The 12,637-nt window shown below is 47.2% G+C and overlaps 1 protein-coding gene across 4 annotated transcripts in view; it reads left to right on the top strand.

Annotated features, from left to right (window-relative positions):
- LOC122934435 (probable cation-transporting ATPase 13A5) overlaps nucleotides 1-12,224 on the top strand; it is a 246,680-nt gene extending 234,456 nt beyond the window's left edge. For all 4 annotated transcript variants that reach the window (XM_044289895.1, XM_044289893.1, XM_044289894.1 and 1 more), the window contains one exon: nucleotides 11,985-12,224. In XM_044289895.1, coding sequence (XP_044145830.1) covers nucleotides 11,985-12,161 — 177 coding nt within the window. In that variant the 3' untranslated portion in view covers nucleotides 12,162-12,224. The remainder of the gene's footprint in view (nucleotides 1-11,984) is intronic.
- Nucleotides 12,225-12,637: the final 413 nt, after the last annotated feature.

Here is a 12,637-nt window from a genome sequence, read left to right as displayed (position 1 = left end):
TGATCAAATGTTCCAAATCTTGAGCGTGCTGACATGGTAACATCATCATGTCAGCACACACAAGATTTGGTGCTTTAATTTTTTTCAATCAAGATGGCCGCGACTGCCTCTCCACAATTAAATGGAAGAAGTGAGTATGTATTCTTTTTTAACCCCTGATTTACCCATGAAATGTCTCAATGAGACTCTCAGATGCCGTTATCAGCGGCATATGAGGGGTTCAATAACGGGGTGTAGCACGTTTACCTTTTCCCATCATTGCACCCACTACTGTACATACAATTAGAGTTGAGCGAACACCTGGATGTTCGGGTTCGAGAAGTTCGGCCGAACATCCCGGAAATGTTCGGGTTCGGGATCCGAACCCGATCCGAACTTCGTCCCGAACCCGAACCCCATTGAAGTCAATGGGGACCCGAACTTTTCGGCACTAAAACGGCTGTAAAACAGCCCAGGAAAGGGCTAGAGGGCTGCAAAAGGCAGCAACATGTAGGTAAATCCCCTGCAAACAAATGTGGATAGGGAAATTAATTAAAATAAAAATTAAATAAATAAAAATTAACCAAAATCAATTGGAGAGAGGTCCCATAGCAGAGAATCTGGCTTCCCGTCACCCACCACTGGAACAGTCCATTCTCAGATATTTAGGCCCCGGCACCCAGGCAGAGGAGAGAGGTCCCGTAACAGACAATCTGGCTTCATGTCAGCAGAGAATCAGTCTTCATGTCATAGCAGAGAATCAGGCTTCACGTCACCCACCACTGTAAGAGTCCATTTTCATAAATTTAGGCCCAGCACCCAGGCAGAGGAGAGAGGTCCCGTAACAGACAATCTGGCTTCATGTCAGCAGAGAATCAGTCTTCATATCATAGCAGAGAATCTGGCTTCCCGTTACCCACCACTGGAACAGTCCATTCTCAGATATTTAGGCCCCGGCACCCAGGCAGAGGAGAGAGGTCCCGTAACAGACAATCTGGCTTCATGTCAGCAGAGAATCAGTCTTCATATCATAGCAGAGAATCAGGCTTCACGTCAGCCACCACTGCAACAGTCCATTGTCATAAATTCAGGCCCAGCACCCAGGCAGAGGAGAGAGGTCCCGTAACAGACAATCTGACTTCATGTCAGCGGAGAATCAGTCTGCATGTCATAGCAGAGAATGAGGCTTCACGTCACCCACCACTGCAACAGTCCATTTTCATAAATTTAGGCCCAGCACCCAGGCAGAGGAGAGAGGTCCCGTAACAGAGTATCTGGCTTCATGTCACCAGAGAATCAGTCTGCATGTCATAGCAGAGAATCAGGCTTCACGTCACCCACCACTGCAACAGTCCATTTTCATAAATTTAGGCCCAGCACCCAGGCAGAGGAGAGAGGTCCCGTAACAGAGGATCTGGCTTCATGTCACCAGAGAATCAGTCTGCATGTCATAGCAGAGAATCAGGCTTCACGTCAGCCACCACTGCAACAATCCATTGGCATATATTTAGGCCTAGCACACAGGCAGAGGAGAGAGGTCCCGTAACAGACAATCTGGCTTCATGTCAGCAGAGAATCAGTCTTCATATCATAGCAGAGAATCAGGCTTCACGTCAGCCACCAATGCAACAGTCCATTGTCAGATATTTAGGCCCAGCACCCAGGCAGAGGAGAGAGGTCCCGTAACAGAGGATCTGGCTTCATGTCAGCAGAGAATCAGTCTTCATGTCATAGCAGAGAATCAGGCTTCACGTCACCCACCACTGTAAGAGTCCATTTTCATAAATTTAGGCCCAGCACCCAGGCAGAGGAGAGAGGTCCCGTAACAGACGATCTGGCTTCATGTCAGCAGAGAATCAGTCTGCATGTCATAGCAGAGAATGAGGCTTCACGTCACCCACCACTGCAACAGTCCATTTTCATAAATTTAGGCCCAGCACCCAGGCAGAGGAGAGAGGTCCCGTAACAGAGGATCTGGCTTCATGTCACCAGAGAATCAGTCTGCATGTCATAGCAGAGAATCAGGCTTCACGTCACCCACCACTGCAACAGTCCATTTTCATAAATTTAGGCCCAGCACCCAGGCAGAGGAGAGAGGTCCCGTAACAGAGGATCTGGCTTCATGTCACCAGAGAATTAGTCTGCATGTCATAGCAGAGAATCAGGCTTCACGTCAGCCACCACTGCAACAATCCATTGGCATATATTTAGGCCTAGCACACAGGCAGAGGAGAGAGGTCCCGTAACAGACAATCTGGCTTCATGTCAGCAGAGAATCAGTCTTCATATCATAGCAGAGAATCAGGCTTCACGTCAGCCACCAATGCAACAGTCCATTGTCAGATATTTAGGCCCAGCACCCAGGCAGAGGAGAGAGGTCCCGTAACAGAGGATCTGGCTTCATGTCAGCAGAGAATCAGTCTTCATGTCATAGCAGAGAATCAGGCTTCACGTCACCCACCACTGTAAGAGTCCATTTTCATAAATTTAGGCCCAGCACCCAGGCAGAGGAGAGAGGTCCCGTAACAGACAATCTGGCTTCATGTCAGCAGAGAATTAGTCTGCATGTCATAGCAGAGAATCAGGCTTCACGTCAGCCACCACTGCAACAGTCCATTGTCATAAATTCAGGCCCAGCACCCAGGCAGAGGAGAGAGGTCCCGTAACAGACAATCTGGCTTCATGTCAGCAGAGAATCAGTCTGCATGTCATAGCAGAGAATGAGGCTTCACGTCACCCACCACTGCAACAGTCCATTTTCATAAATTTAGGCCCAGCACCCAGGCAGAGGAGAGAGGTCCCGTAACAGAGGATCTGGCTTCATGTCAGCAGAGAATCAGTCTGCATGTCATAGCAGAGAATCAGGCTTCACGTCAGCCACCACTGCAACAGTCCATTGTCATAAATTTAGGCCCAGCACCCAGGCAGAGGAGAGAGGTCCCGTAACAGACAATCTGGCTTCATGTCAGCAGAGAATTAGTCTGCATGTCATAGCAGAGAATCAGGCTTCACGTCAGCCACCACTGCAACAATCCATTGGCATATATTTAGGCCTAGCACACAGGCAGAGGAGAGAGGTCCCGTAACAGACAATCTGGCTTCATGTCAGCAGAGAATCAGTCTTCATATCATAGCAGAGAATCAGGCTTCACGTCAGCCACCAATGCAACAGTCCATTGTCAGATATTTAGGCCCAGCACCCAGGCAGAGGAGAGAGGTCCCGTAACAGACAATCTGGCTTCATGTCAGCAGAGAATCAGTCTGCATGTCATAGCAGAGAATGAGGCTTCACGTCACCCACCACTGCAACAGTCCATTTTCATAAATTTAGGCCCAGCACCCAGGCAGAGGAGAGAGGTCCCGCAACAGAGGATCTGGCTTCATGTCAGCAGAGAATCAGTCTGCATGTCATAGCAGAGAATCAGGCTTCACGTCAGCCACCACTGCAACAGTCCATTGTCATAAATTCAGGCCCAGCACCCAGGCAGAGGAGAGAGGTCCCGTAACAGACAATCTGGCTTCATGTCACCAGAGAATCAGTCTGCATGTCATAGCAGAGAATGAGGCTTCACGTCAGCCACCACTGCAACAATCCATTGGCATATATTTAGGCCTAGCACACAGGCAGAGGAGAGGTTCATTCAACTTTGGGTAGCCTTGCAATATAATGGTAAAATGAAAATAAAAATAGGATTGAATGAGGAAGTGCCCTGGAGTCCAATAATATATGGTTATGGGGAGGTAGTTAATGTCTAATCTGGACAAGGGACGGACAGGTCCTGTGGGATCCATGCCTGGTTCATTTTTATGAACGTCAGCTTGTCCACATTGGCTGTAGACAGGCGGCTGCGTTTGTCTGTAATGACGCCCCCTGCCGTGCTGAATACACGTTCAGACAAAACGCTGGCTGCCGGGCAGGCCAGCACCCCCAAGGCATAAAAGGCTAGCTCTGGCCACGTGGACAATTTAGAGACCCAGAAGTTGAATGGGGCCGAACCATCAGTCAGTACGTGGAGGGGTGTGCACACGTACTGTTCCACCATGTTAGTGAAATGTTGCCTCCTGCTAACACGTTGCGTATCAGGTGGTGGTGCAGTTAGCTGTGGCGTGTTGACAAAAGTTTTCCACATCTCTGCCATGCTAACCCTGCCCTCAGAGGAGCTGGCCGTGACACAGCTGCCTTGGCGACCTCTTGCTCCTCCTCTGCCTTGGCCTTGGGCTTCCACTTGTTCCCCTGTGACATTTGGGAATGCTCTCAGTAGCGCGTCTACCAACGTGCGCTTGTACTCGCGCATCTTCCTATCACGCTCCAGTGCAGGAAGTAAGGTGGGCACATTGTCTTTGTAGCGTGGATCCAGCAGGGTGGCAACCCAGTAGTCCGCACAGGTTAAAATGTGGGCAACTCTGCTGTCGTTGCGCAGGCACTGCAGCATGTAGTCGCTCATGTGTGCCAGGCTGCCCAGGGGTAAGGACAAGCTGTCCTCTGTGGGAGGCGTATCGTCATCGTCCTGCCTTTCCCCCCAGCCACGCACCAGTGATGGACCCGAGCTGCGTTGGGTGCCACCCCGCTGTGACCATGCTTCATCCTCATCCTCCTCCACCTCCTCCTCATCCTCGTCCTCCTCGTCCTCCAGTAGTGGGCCCTGGCTGGCCACATTTGTACCTGGCCTCTGCTGTTGCCAAAAACCTCCCTCTGAGTCACTTCGAAGAGACTGGCCTGAAAGTGCTAAAAATGACCCCTCTTCCTCCTCCTCCTCCTCCTCCTCCTGGGCCACCTCCTCTTCCATCATCGCCCTAAGTGTTTTCTCAAGGAGACATAGAAGTGGTATTGTAACGCTGATAACGGTGTCATCGCCACTGGCCATGTTGGTGGAGTACTCGAAACAGCGCAACAGGGCACACAGGTCTCGCATGGAGGCCCAGTCATTGGTGGTGAAGTGGTGCTGTTCTGTAGTGCGACTGACCCGTGCGTGCTGCAGCTGAAACTCCACTATGGCCTGCTGCTGCTCGCACAGTCTGTCCAGCATGTGCAAGGTGGAGTTCCACCTGGTGGGCACGTCGCATATGAGGCGGTGAGCGGGAAGGCCGAAGTTACGCTGTAGCGCAGACAGGCGAGCAGCGGCAGGATGTGAACGCCGGAAGCGCGAACAGACGGCCCGCACTTTATGCAGCAGCTCTGACATGTCGGGGTAGTTGTGAATGAACTTCTGCACCACCAAATTCAGCACATGCGCCAAGCAAGGGATGTGCGTCAAATTGGCTAGTCCCAGAGCTGCAACGAGATTTCGCCCATTATCACACACCACCAGGCCGGGCTTGAGGCTCACCGGCAGCAACCACTCAGTCGGTCTGTTGTTCAATACCCCGCCACAACTCCTGTGCGGTGTGGGGCCTGTCCCCCAAACATATGAGTTTCAGAATGGCCTGCTGACGTTTACCCCGGGCTGTGCTGAAGTTGGTGGTGAAGGTGTGTGGCTGACTGGATGAGCAGGTGGAAGAAGAGGAGGAGGAAGCCGAGAAGGAGGAGGTGGCAACAGGAGGCAAAGAATGTTGCCCTGCGATCCTTGGCGGCGGAAGGACGTGCGCCAAACAGCTCTCCGCCTGGGGCCCAGCTGCCACTACATTTACCCAGTGTGCAGTTAGGGAGATATAGCGTCCCTGGCCGTGCTTACTGGTCCACGTATCTGTGGTTAGGTGGACCTTGCTACAGATGGCGTTGCGCAGTGCACACTTGATTTTATCGGATACTTGGTTGTGCAGGGAAGGCACGGCTCTCTTGGAGAAGTAGTGCCGGCTGGGAACAACATACTGTGGGACAGCAAGCGACATGAGCTGTTTGAAGCTGTCTGTGTCCACCAGCCTAAATGACAGCATTTCATAGGCCAGTAGTTTAGAAATGCTGGCATTCAGGGCCAGGGATCGAGGGTGGCTAGGTGGGAATTTACGCTTTCTATCAAATGTTTGTGAGATGGAGAGCTGAACGCTGGCGTGTGACATGGTTGAGACGCTTGGTGACGGAGGTGGTGGTGGTGGTGTTGGTGGTACATCCCCTGTTTGCTGGGCGGCAGGTGCCAACGTTCCTCCAGAGGCGGAGGAAGAGGCCGAGGCGGCAGCAGCAGAATAGGCCGAGGCGGCAGCAGCAGAAGAGGTAGCAGGGGGAGCCTGAGTGACTTCCTTGGTTTTAAGGTGTTTACTCCACTGCAGTTCATGCTTTGCATGCAGGTGCCTGGTCATGCAGGTTGTGCTCAGGTTCAGAACGTTAATGCCTCGCTTCAGGCTCTGATGGCACAGCGTGCAAACCACTCGGGTCTTGTCGTCAGCACATTGTTTGAAGAAGTGCCATGCCAGGGAACTCCTTGAAGCTGCCTTTGGGGTGCTCGGTCCCAGATGGCGGCGGTCAGTAGCAGGCGGAGTCTCTTGGCGGCGGGTGTTCTGCTTTTGCCCACTGCTCCCTCTTTTGCTACGCTGTTGGCTCGGTCTCACCACTGCCTCTTCCTCCGAACTGTGAAAGTCAGTGGCACGACCTTCATTCCATGTGGGGTCTAGGACCTCATCGTCCCCTGCATCGTCTTCCACCCAGTCTTGATCCCTGACCTCCTGTTCAGTCTGCACACTGCAGAAAGACGCAGCAGTTGGCACCTGTGTTTCGTCATCATCAGAGACATGCTGAGGTGGTATTCCCATGTCCTCATCATCAGGAAACATAAGTGGTTGTGCGTCAGTGCATTCTATGTCTTTCACCGCTGGGGAAGGGCTAGGTGGATGCCCTTGGGAAACCCTGCCAGCGGAGTCTTCAAACAGCATAAGAGACTGCTGCATAACTTGAGGCTGAGACAGTTTCCCTGGTATGCATGGGGGTGATGTGACAGACTGATGGGGTTGGTTTTCAGGCGCCATCTGTGCGCTTTCTGCAGAAGACTGGGTGGGAGATAATGTGAACGTGCTGGATCCACTGTCGGCCACCCAATTGACTAATGCCTGTACCTGCTCAGGCCTTACCATCCTTAGAACGGCATTGGGCCCCACCATATATCGCTGTAAATTCTGGCGGCTACTGGGACCTGAGGTAGTTGGTACACTAGGACGTGTGGATGTGGCAGAACGGCCACGTCCTCTCCCAGCACCAGAGGGTCCACTAACACCACCACGACCATGTCCACGTCCGCGTCCCTTACTAGATGTTTTTCTCATTGTTATGGTTCACCACAACAACAAATATATTATTTGGCCCAATGTATTGTATTCAAATTCAGCGGGATATAAATTTGAGGCCTAGTATTTAGGCGCTGGGTGACCGGTATGGATTTAGTGACAGAATTAGACTTGGAAATGCACAGAAGCGTGTGTGTGAAGTTATTCTGAATGACCCTATGTGCACCTTGAATATTATATACCCTTTTTGGGATAGATTTCAAATAGCTCTGATATAGCAGGAACCACTAAATTATGAAATTGCTAAATTGGGAATTGTATTTCAACCCAGAACAAAAAATGTGCTTTGACGGACACTAAATATCTTGCCCAGCAACAACAGTACAGCGGTAACGAGAGATTTAGCAGGATATAAATTTGAGGCCTAGTATTTAGGCGCTGGGTGACAGGTATGGGTTTAGTGACAGAATTAGACTTGGAAATACACAGTAGCGGGTGTGTGTGAAGTTATTCTGAATGACCCAATGTGCACCTTGAATATTATATACCCTTTTAGGGATAGATTTCAAATAGCTCTGATATAGCAGGAACCACTAAATTATGAAATTGCTAAATTGGGAATTGTATTTCAACCCAGAACAAAAAATGTGCTTTGACGGACACTAAATATCTTGCCCAGCAACAACAGTACAGCGGTAACGAGAGATTTAGCAGGATATAAATTTGAGGCCTAGTATTTAGGCGCTGGGTGACAGGTATGGGTTTAGTGACAGAATTAGACTTGGAAATACACAGTAGCGGGTGTGTGTGAAGTTATTCTGAATGACCCAATGTGCACCTTGAATATTATATACCCTTTTAGGGATAGATTTCAAATAGCTCTGATATAGCAGAAACCACTAAATTATGAAATTGCTAAATTGGGAATTGTATTTCAACCCAGAACAAAAAATGTGCTTTGACGGACACTAAATATCTTGCCCAGCAACAACAGTACAGCGGTAACGAGAGATTTAGCAGGATATAAATTTGAGGCCTAGTATTTAGGCGCTGGGTGACAGGTATGGGTTTAGTGACAGAATTAGACTTGGAAATACACAGTAGCGGGTGTGTGTGAAGTTATTCTGAATGACCCAATGTGCACCTTGAATATTATATACCCTTTTAGGGATAGATTTCAAATAGCTCTGATATAGCAGAAACCACTAAATTATGAAATTGCTAAATTGGGAATTGTACTTCAACCCAGAACAAAAAATGTGCTTTGACGGACACTAAATAACTTTCCCAGCTACAACAGGACAGCGGTAACGAGAGATTTAGCGGGATATAAATTTGAGGCCTAGTATTTAGGCGCTGGGTGACAGGTATGGGTTTAGTGACAGAATTAGACTTGGAAATACACAGTAGCGGGTGTGTGTGAAGTTATTCTGAATGACCCTATGTGCACCTTCAATATGATCTACCCTTTTAGGGATAGATTTCAAATAGCTCTGATATAGCAGAAACCACTAAATTATGAAATTGCTAAATTGGGAATTGTATTTCAACCCAGAAGAAAAAATGTGCTTTGACGGACACTAAATAACTTTCCCAGCTACAACAGGACAGCGGTAACGAGAGATTTAGCAGGATATAAATTTGAGGCCTAGTATTTAGGCGCTGGGTGACAGGTATGGGTTTAGTGACAGAATTAGACTTGAAAATACACAGTAGCGGGTGTGTGTGAAGTTATTCTGAATGACCCAATGTGCACCTTGAATATTATATACCCTTTTAGGGATAGATTTCAAATAGCTCTGATATAGCAGAAACCACTAAATTATGAAATTGCTAAATTGGGAATTGTACTTCAACCCAGAACAAAAAATGTGCTTTGACGGACACTAAATATCTTTCCAAGCAACAACAGTACAGCGGTAACGAGAGATTTAGCAGGATATAAATTTGAGGCCTAGTATTTAGGCGCTGGGTGACAGGTATGGGTTTAGTGACAGAATTAGACTTGGAAATACACAGTAGCGGGTGTGTGTGAAGTTATTCTGAATGACCCAATGTGCACCTTGAATATTATATACCCTTTTAGGGATAGATTTCAAATAGCTCTGATATAGCAGAAACCACTAAATTATGAAATTGCTAAATTGGGAATTGTACTTCAACCCAGAACAAAAAATGTGCTTTGACGGACACTAAATAACTTTCCCAGCTACAACAGGACAGCGGTAACGAGAGATTTAGCGGGATATAAATTTGAGGCCTAGTATTTAGGCGCTGGGTGACAGGTATGGGTTTAGTGACAGAATTAGACTTGGAAATACACAGTAGCGGGTGTGTGTGAAGTTATTCTGAATGACCCTATGTGCACCTTCAATATGATCTACCCTTTTAGGGATAGATTTCAAATAGCTCTGATATAGCAGAAACCACTAAATTATGAAATTGCTAAATTGGGAATTGTATTTCAACCCAGAAGAAAAAATGTGCTTTGACGGACACTAAATAACTTTCCCAGCTACAACAGGACAGCGGTAACGAGAGATTTAGCAGGATATAAATTTGAGGCCTAGTATTTAGGCGCTGGGTGACAGGTATGGGTTTAGTGACAGAATTAGACTTGAAAATACACAGTAGCGGGTGTGTGTGAAGTTATTCTGAATGACCCAATGTGCACCTTGAATATTATATACCCTTTTAGGGATAGATTTCAAATAGCTCTGATATAGCAGAAACCACTAAATTATGAAATTGCTAAATTGGGAATTGTACTTCAACCCAGAACAAAAAATGTGCTTTGACGGACACTAAATAACTTTCCCAGCTACAACAGGACAGCGGTAACGAGAGATTTAGCAGGATATAAATTTGAGGCCTAGTATTTAGGCGCTGGGTGACAGGTATGGGTTTAGTGACAGAATTAGACTTGAAAATACACAGTAGCGGGTGTGTGTGAAGTTATTCTGAATGACCCAATGTGCACCTTGAATATTATATACCCTTTTAGGGATAGATTTCAAATAGCTCTGATATAGCAGAAACCACTAAATTATGAAATTGCTAAATTGGGAATTGTACTTCAACCCAGAACAAAAAATGTGCTTTGACGGACACTAAATAACTTTCCCAGCTACAACAGGACAGCGGTAACGAGAGATTTAGCGGGATATAAATTTGAGGCCTAGTATTTAGGCGCTGGGTGACCGGTATGGATTTAGTGACAGAATTAGACTGGGATATGGCCAAAAAATAACCACACTATTGCTGGTTAAATGCACTTGGTGACGGGCGCAGCTTGCCCCTGATGTAGTATATGGCCAAAAAATGAACAGACTATTGCTGGTTAAATGCACTTGGTGTCACAGCTTGACCAACCACACTACTGAGGGTTAAATGCACTTGGTGACGGGCGCAGCTTGCCCCTGATGTAGTATATGGCCAAAAAATAAACAGACTATTGCTGGTTAAATGCACTTGGTGTGACAGCTTCACCCTGATGTAGGCTTTAGCCAGAAAACAACCACACCATTGAGGGTTAAATGCACTTGGTGACAGGCGCAGCTTGCCCCTGATTTTGTATATGGCCAAAAAATGAACAGACTATTGCTGGTTAAATGCACTTGGTGTGACAGCTTCACCCTGATGTAGGCTTTAGCCAAAAAACAACCACACCATTGAGGGTTAAATGCACTTGGTGACAGGCGCAGCTTGCCCCTGATTTTGTATATGGCCAAAAAATGAACAGACTATTGCTGGTTAAATGCACTTGGTGTGACAGCTTCACCCTGATGTAGGCTTTAGCCAAAAAACAACCACACCATTGAGGGTTAAATGCACTTGGTCGCAGCTTGTGCTGGCGCACCACAAGACACAAAATGGCCGCCGATCACCCCAGAAAAATGTGACTGACAAACGGTCTGGGCAGCCTAAAAACAGTGAGCAATTGAGGATCAGCAGCTCAATGATCCACAGCTGCAGATCGATCAGTTAATCAAGTCCTTTGGAGGAGTTAATCTGCCTAATCTCGCCCTACTGTCGCAGCCGCAACCTCTCCCTACGCTAATCAGAGCAGAGTGACGGGCGGCGCTATGTGACTCCAGCTTAAATAGAGGCTGGGTCACATGGTGCTCTGGCCAATCACAGCCATGCCAATAGTAGGCATGGCTGTGATGGCCTCTTGGGGCAAGTAGTATGACGCTTGTTGATTGGCTGCTTTGCAGCCTTTCAAAAAGCGCCAAGAAAGCGTCACAAAAGCGCCAAGAAAGCGACGAACACCGAACCCGAACCCGGACTTTTACGAAAATGGCCGGGTTCGGGTCCGTGTCACGGACACCCCAAAATTCGGTACGAACCCGAACTATACAGTTCGAGTTCGCTCATCCCTACATACAATGGAATGCGATTTGTGAATAAGTACTTTGTAACTAATGAAATTTCATGTCGAAGTTCGGCAAAGTTACTTATGACACTATGCTGTACCTTTCCTGTATTATTCCTGATTTTTACTAATAAATTGCCAGCAGTCTGTGGGTGTTTCCAGTAGCAGGTGTGTCTGACTTTGTACAATTGGTGCTGCCGGGGTCAGACAGTGCAAGGACACATCCCCAATTGGTGCAAGGACACATCCCCATGTGTACCATTACTTCAAGCTGCAGTCAATTAATTTATAACTTCTAGTAGAAATAATAAAGGAATGACACAGCATAGAGTCATAAGAATAGATGCTCCAGAATTATTACATGGGGGATGCAATTAGTAACTAAAACAGACATGTCAGGAGAGGTGACAGGTCCCCTTTAAGAGATATGGCATTGAATAGTGATGTAATATTACTAATTATTGGTTATTTTCTCCAGGTCTTTGTGTACAACAGGGAACTTTGGTTGGTCATTAAGAGGATTTTTGGTTACAAGTCAAAGAGCCAGTACAAGAAAATTCAATGGACTTTGGAAAAGCGTACAGATAGCTCTTTGTACAAAGGGATATTTCCTTCAGAGCAACAGTTTCCACCACGAGAAAGAGACTGTGTTTGATGAATCATCCAGTGACAAAGGACGAGAAGCAATAATTAGGGATGAGCAAATTTCATATTTTGAAATTTGTGTGCAGGTTCCTTGTGATATTTACTGAATTGCTTTATGGATTCCGTTACCAAGGTCCATAACGCAATTACATGACGGAATGCATAACGGAATGCCTTTAAAGGCATTCCGTTATTCATTCCATGATAGCAGTCTGTGGCCTGCATAACCCATCCGTCCGGTTTACGTTATGCAGGAGAGGACTCCAGCATAAGGTAAACCAGAAGGATCCGTTATATAAGCCATAGACTTCTAGTATAACAGAATGAATAATGGAATGACTCTAAAGGCATTCCGTTATGCATTCCGTCATGTAATTGCGTTATGGTCCATGGCAACGGAATCCATAACACAATTCAGTAAATATCACAACACGAACCCTCACACAAACTTCAAAATATGAAATTCGCTCATCCCTAGCAATAATT

Source organism: Bufo gargarizans, chromosome 4, assembly GCF_014858855.1.
Source record: "Bufo gargarizans isolate SCDJY-AF-19 chromosome 4, ASM1485885v1, whole genome shotgun sequence".
NCBI lineage: Eukaryota > Metazoa > Chordata > Amphibia > Anura > Bufonidae > Bufo > Bufo gargarizans.
The sequence above is the reverse complement of the archived record's forward strand: the minus strand, read 5'-3'. Positions and strand labels throughout refer to the sequence as shown.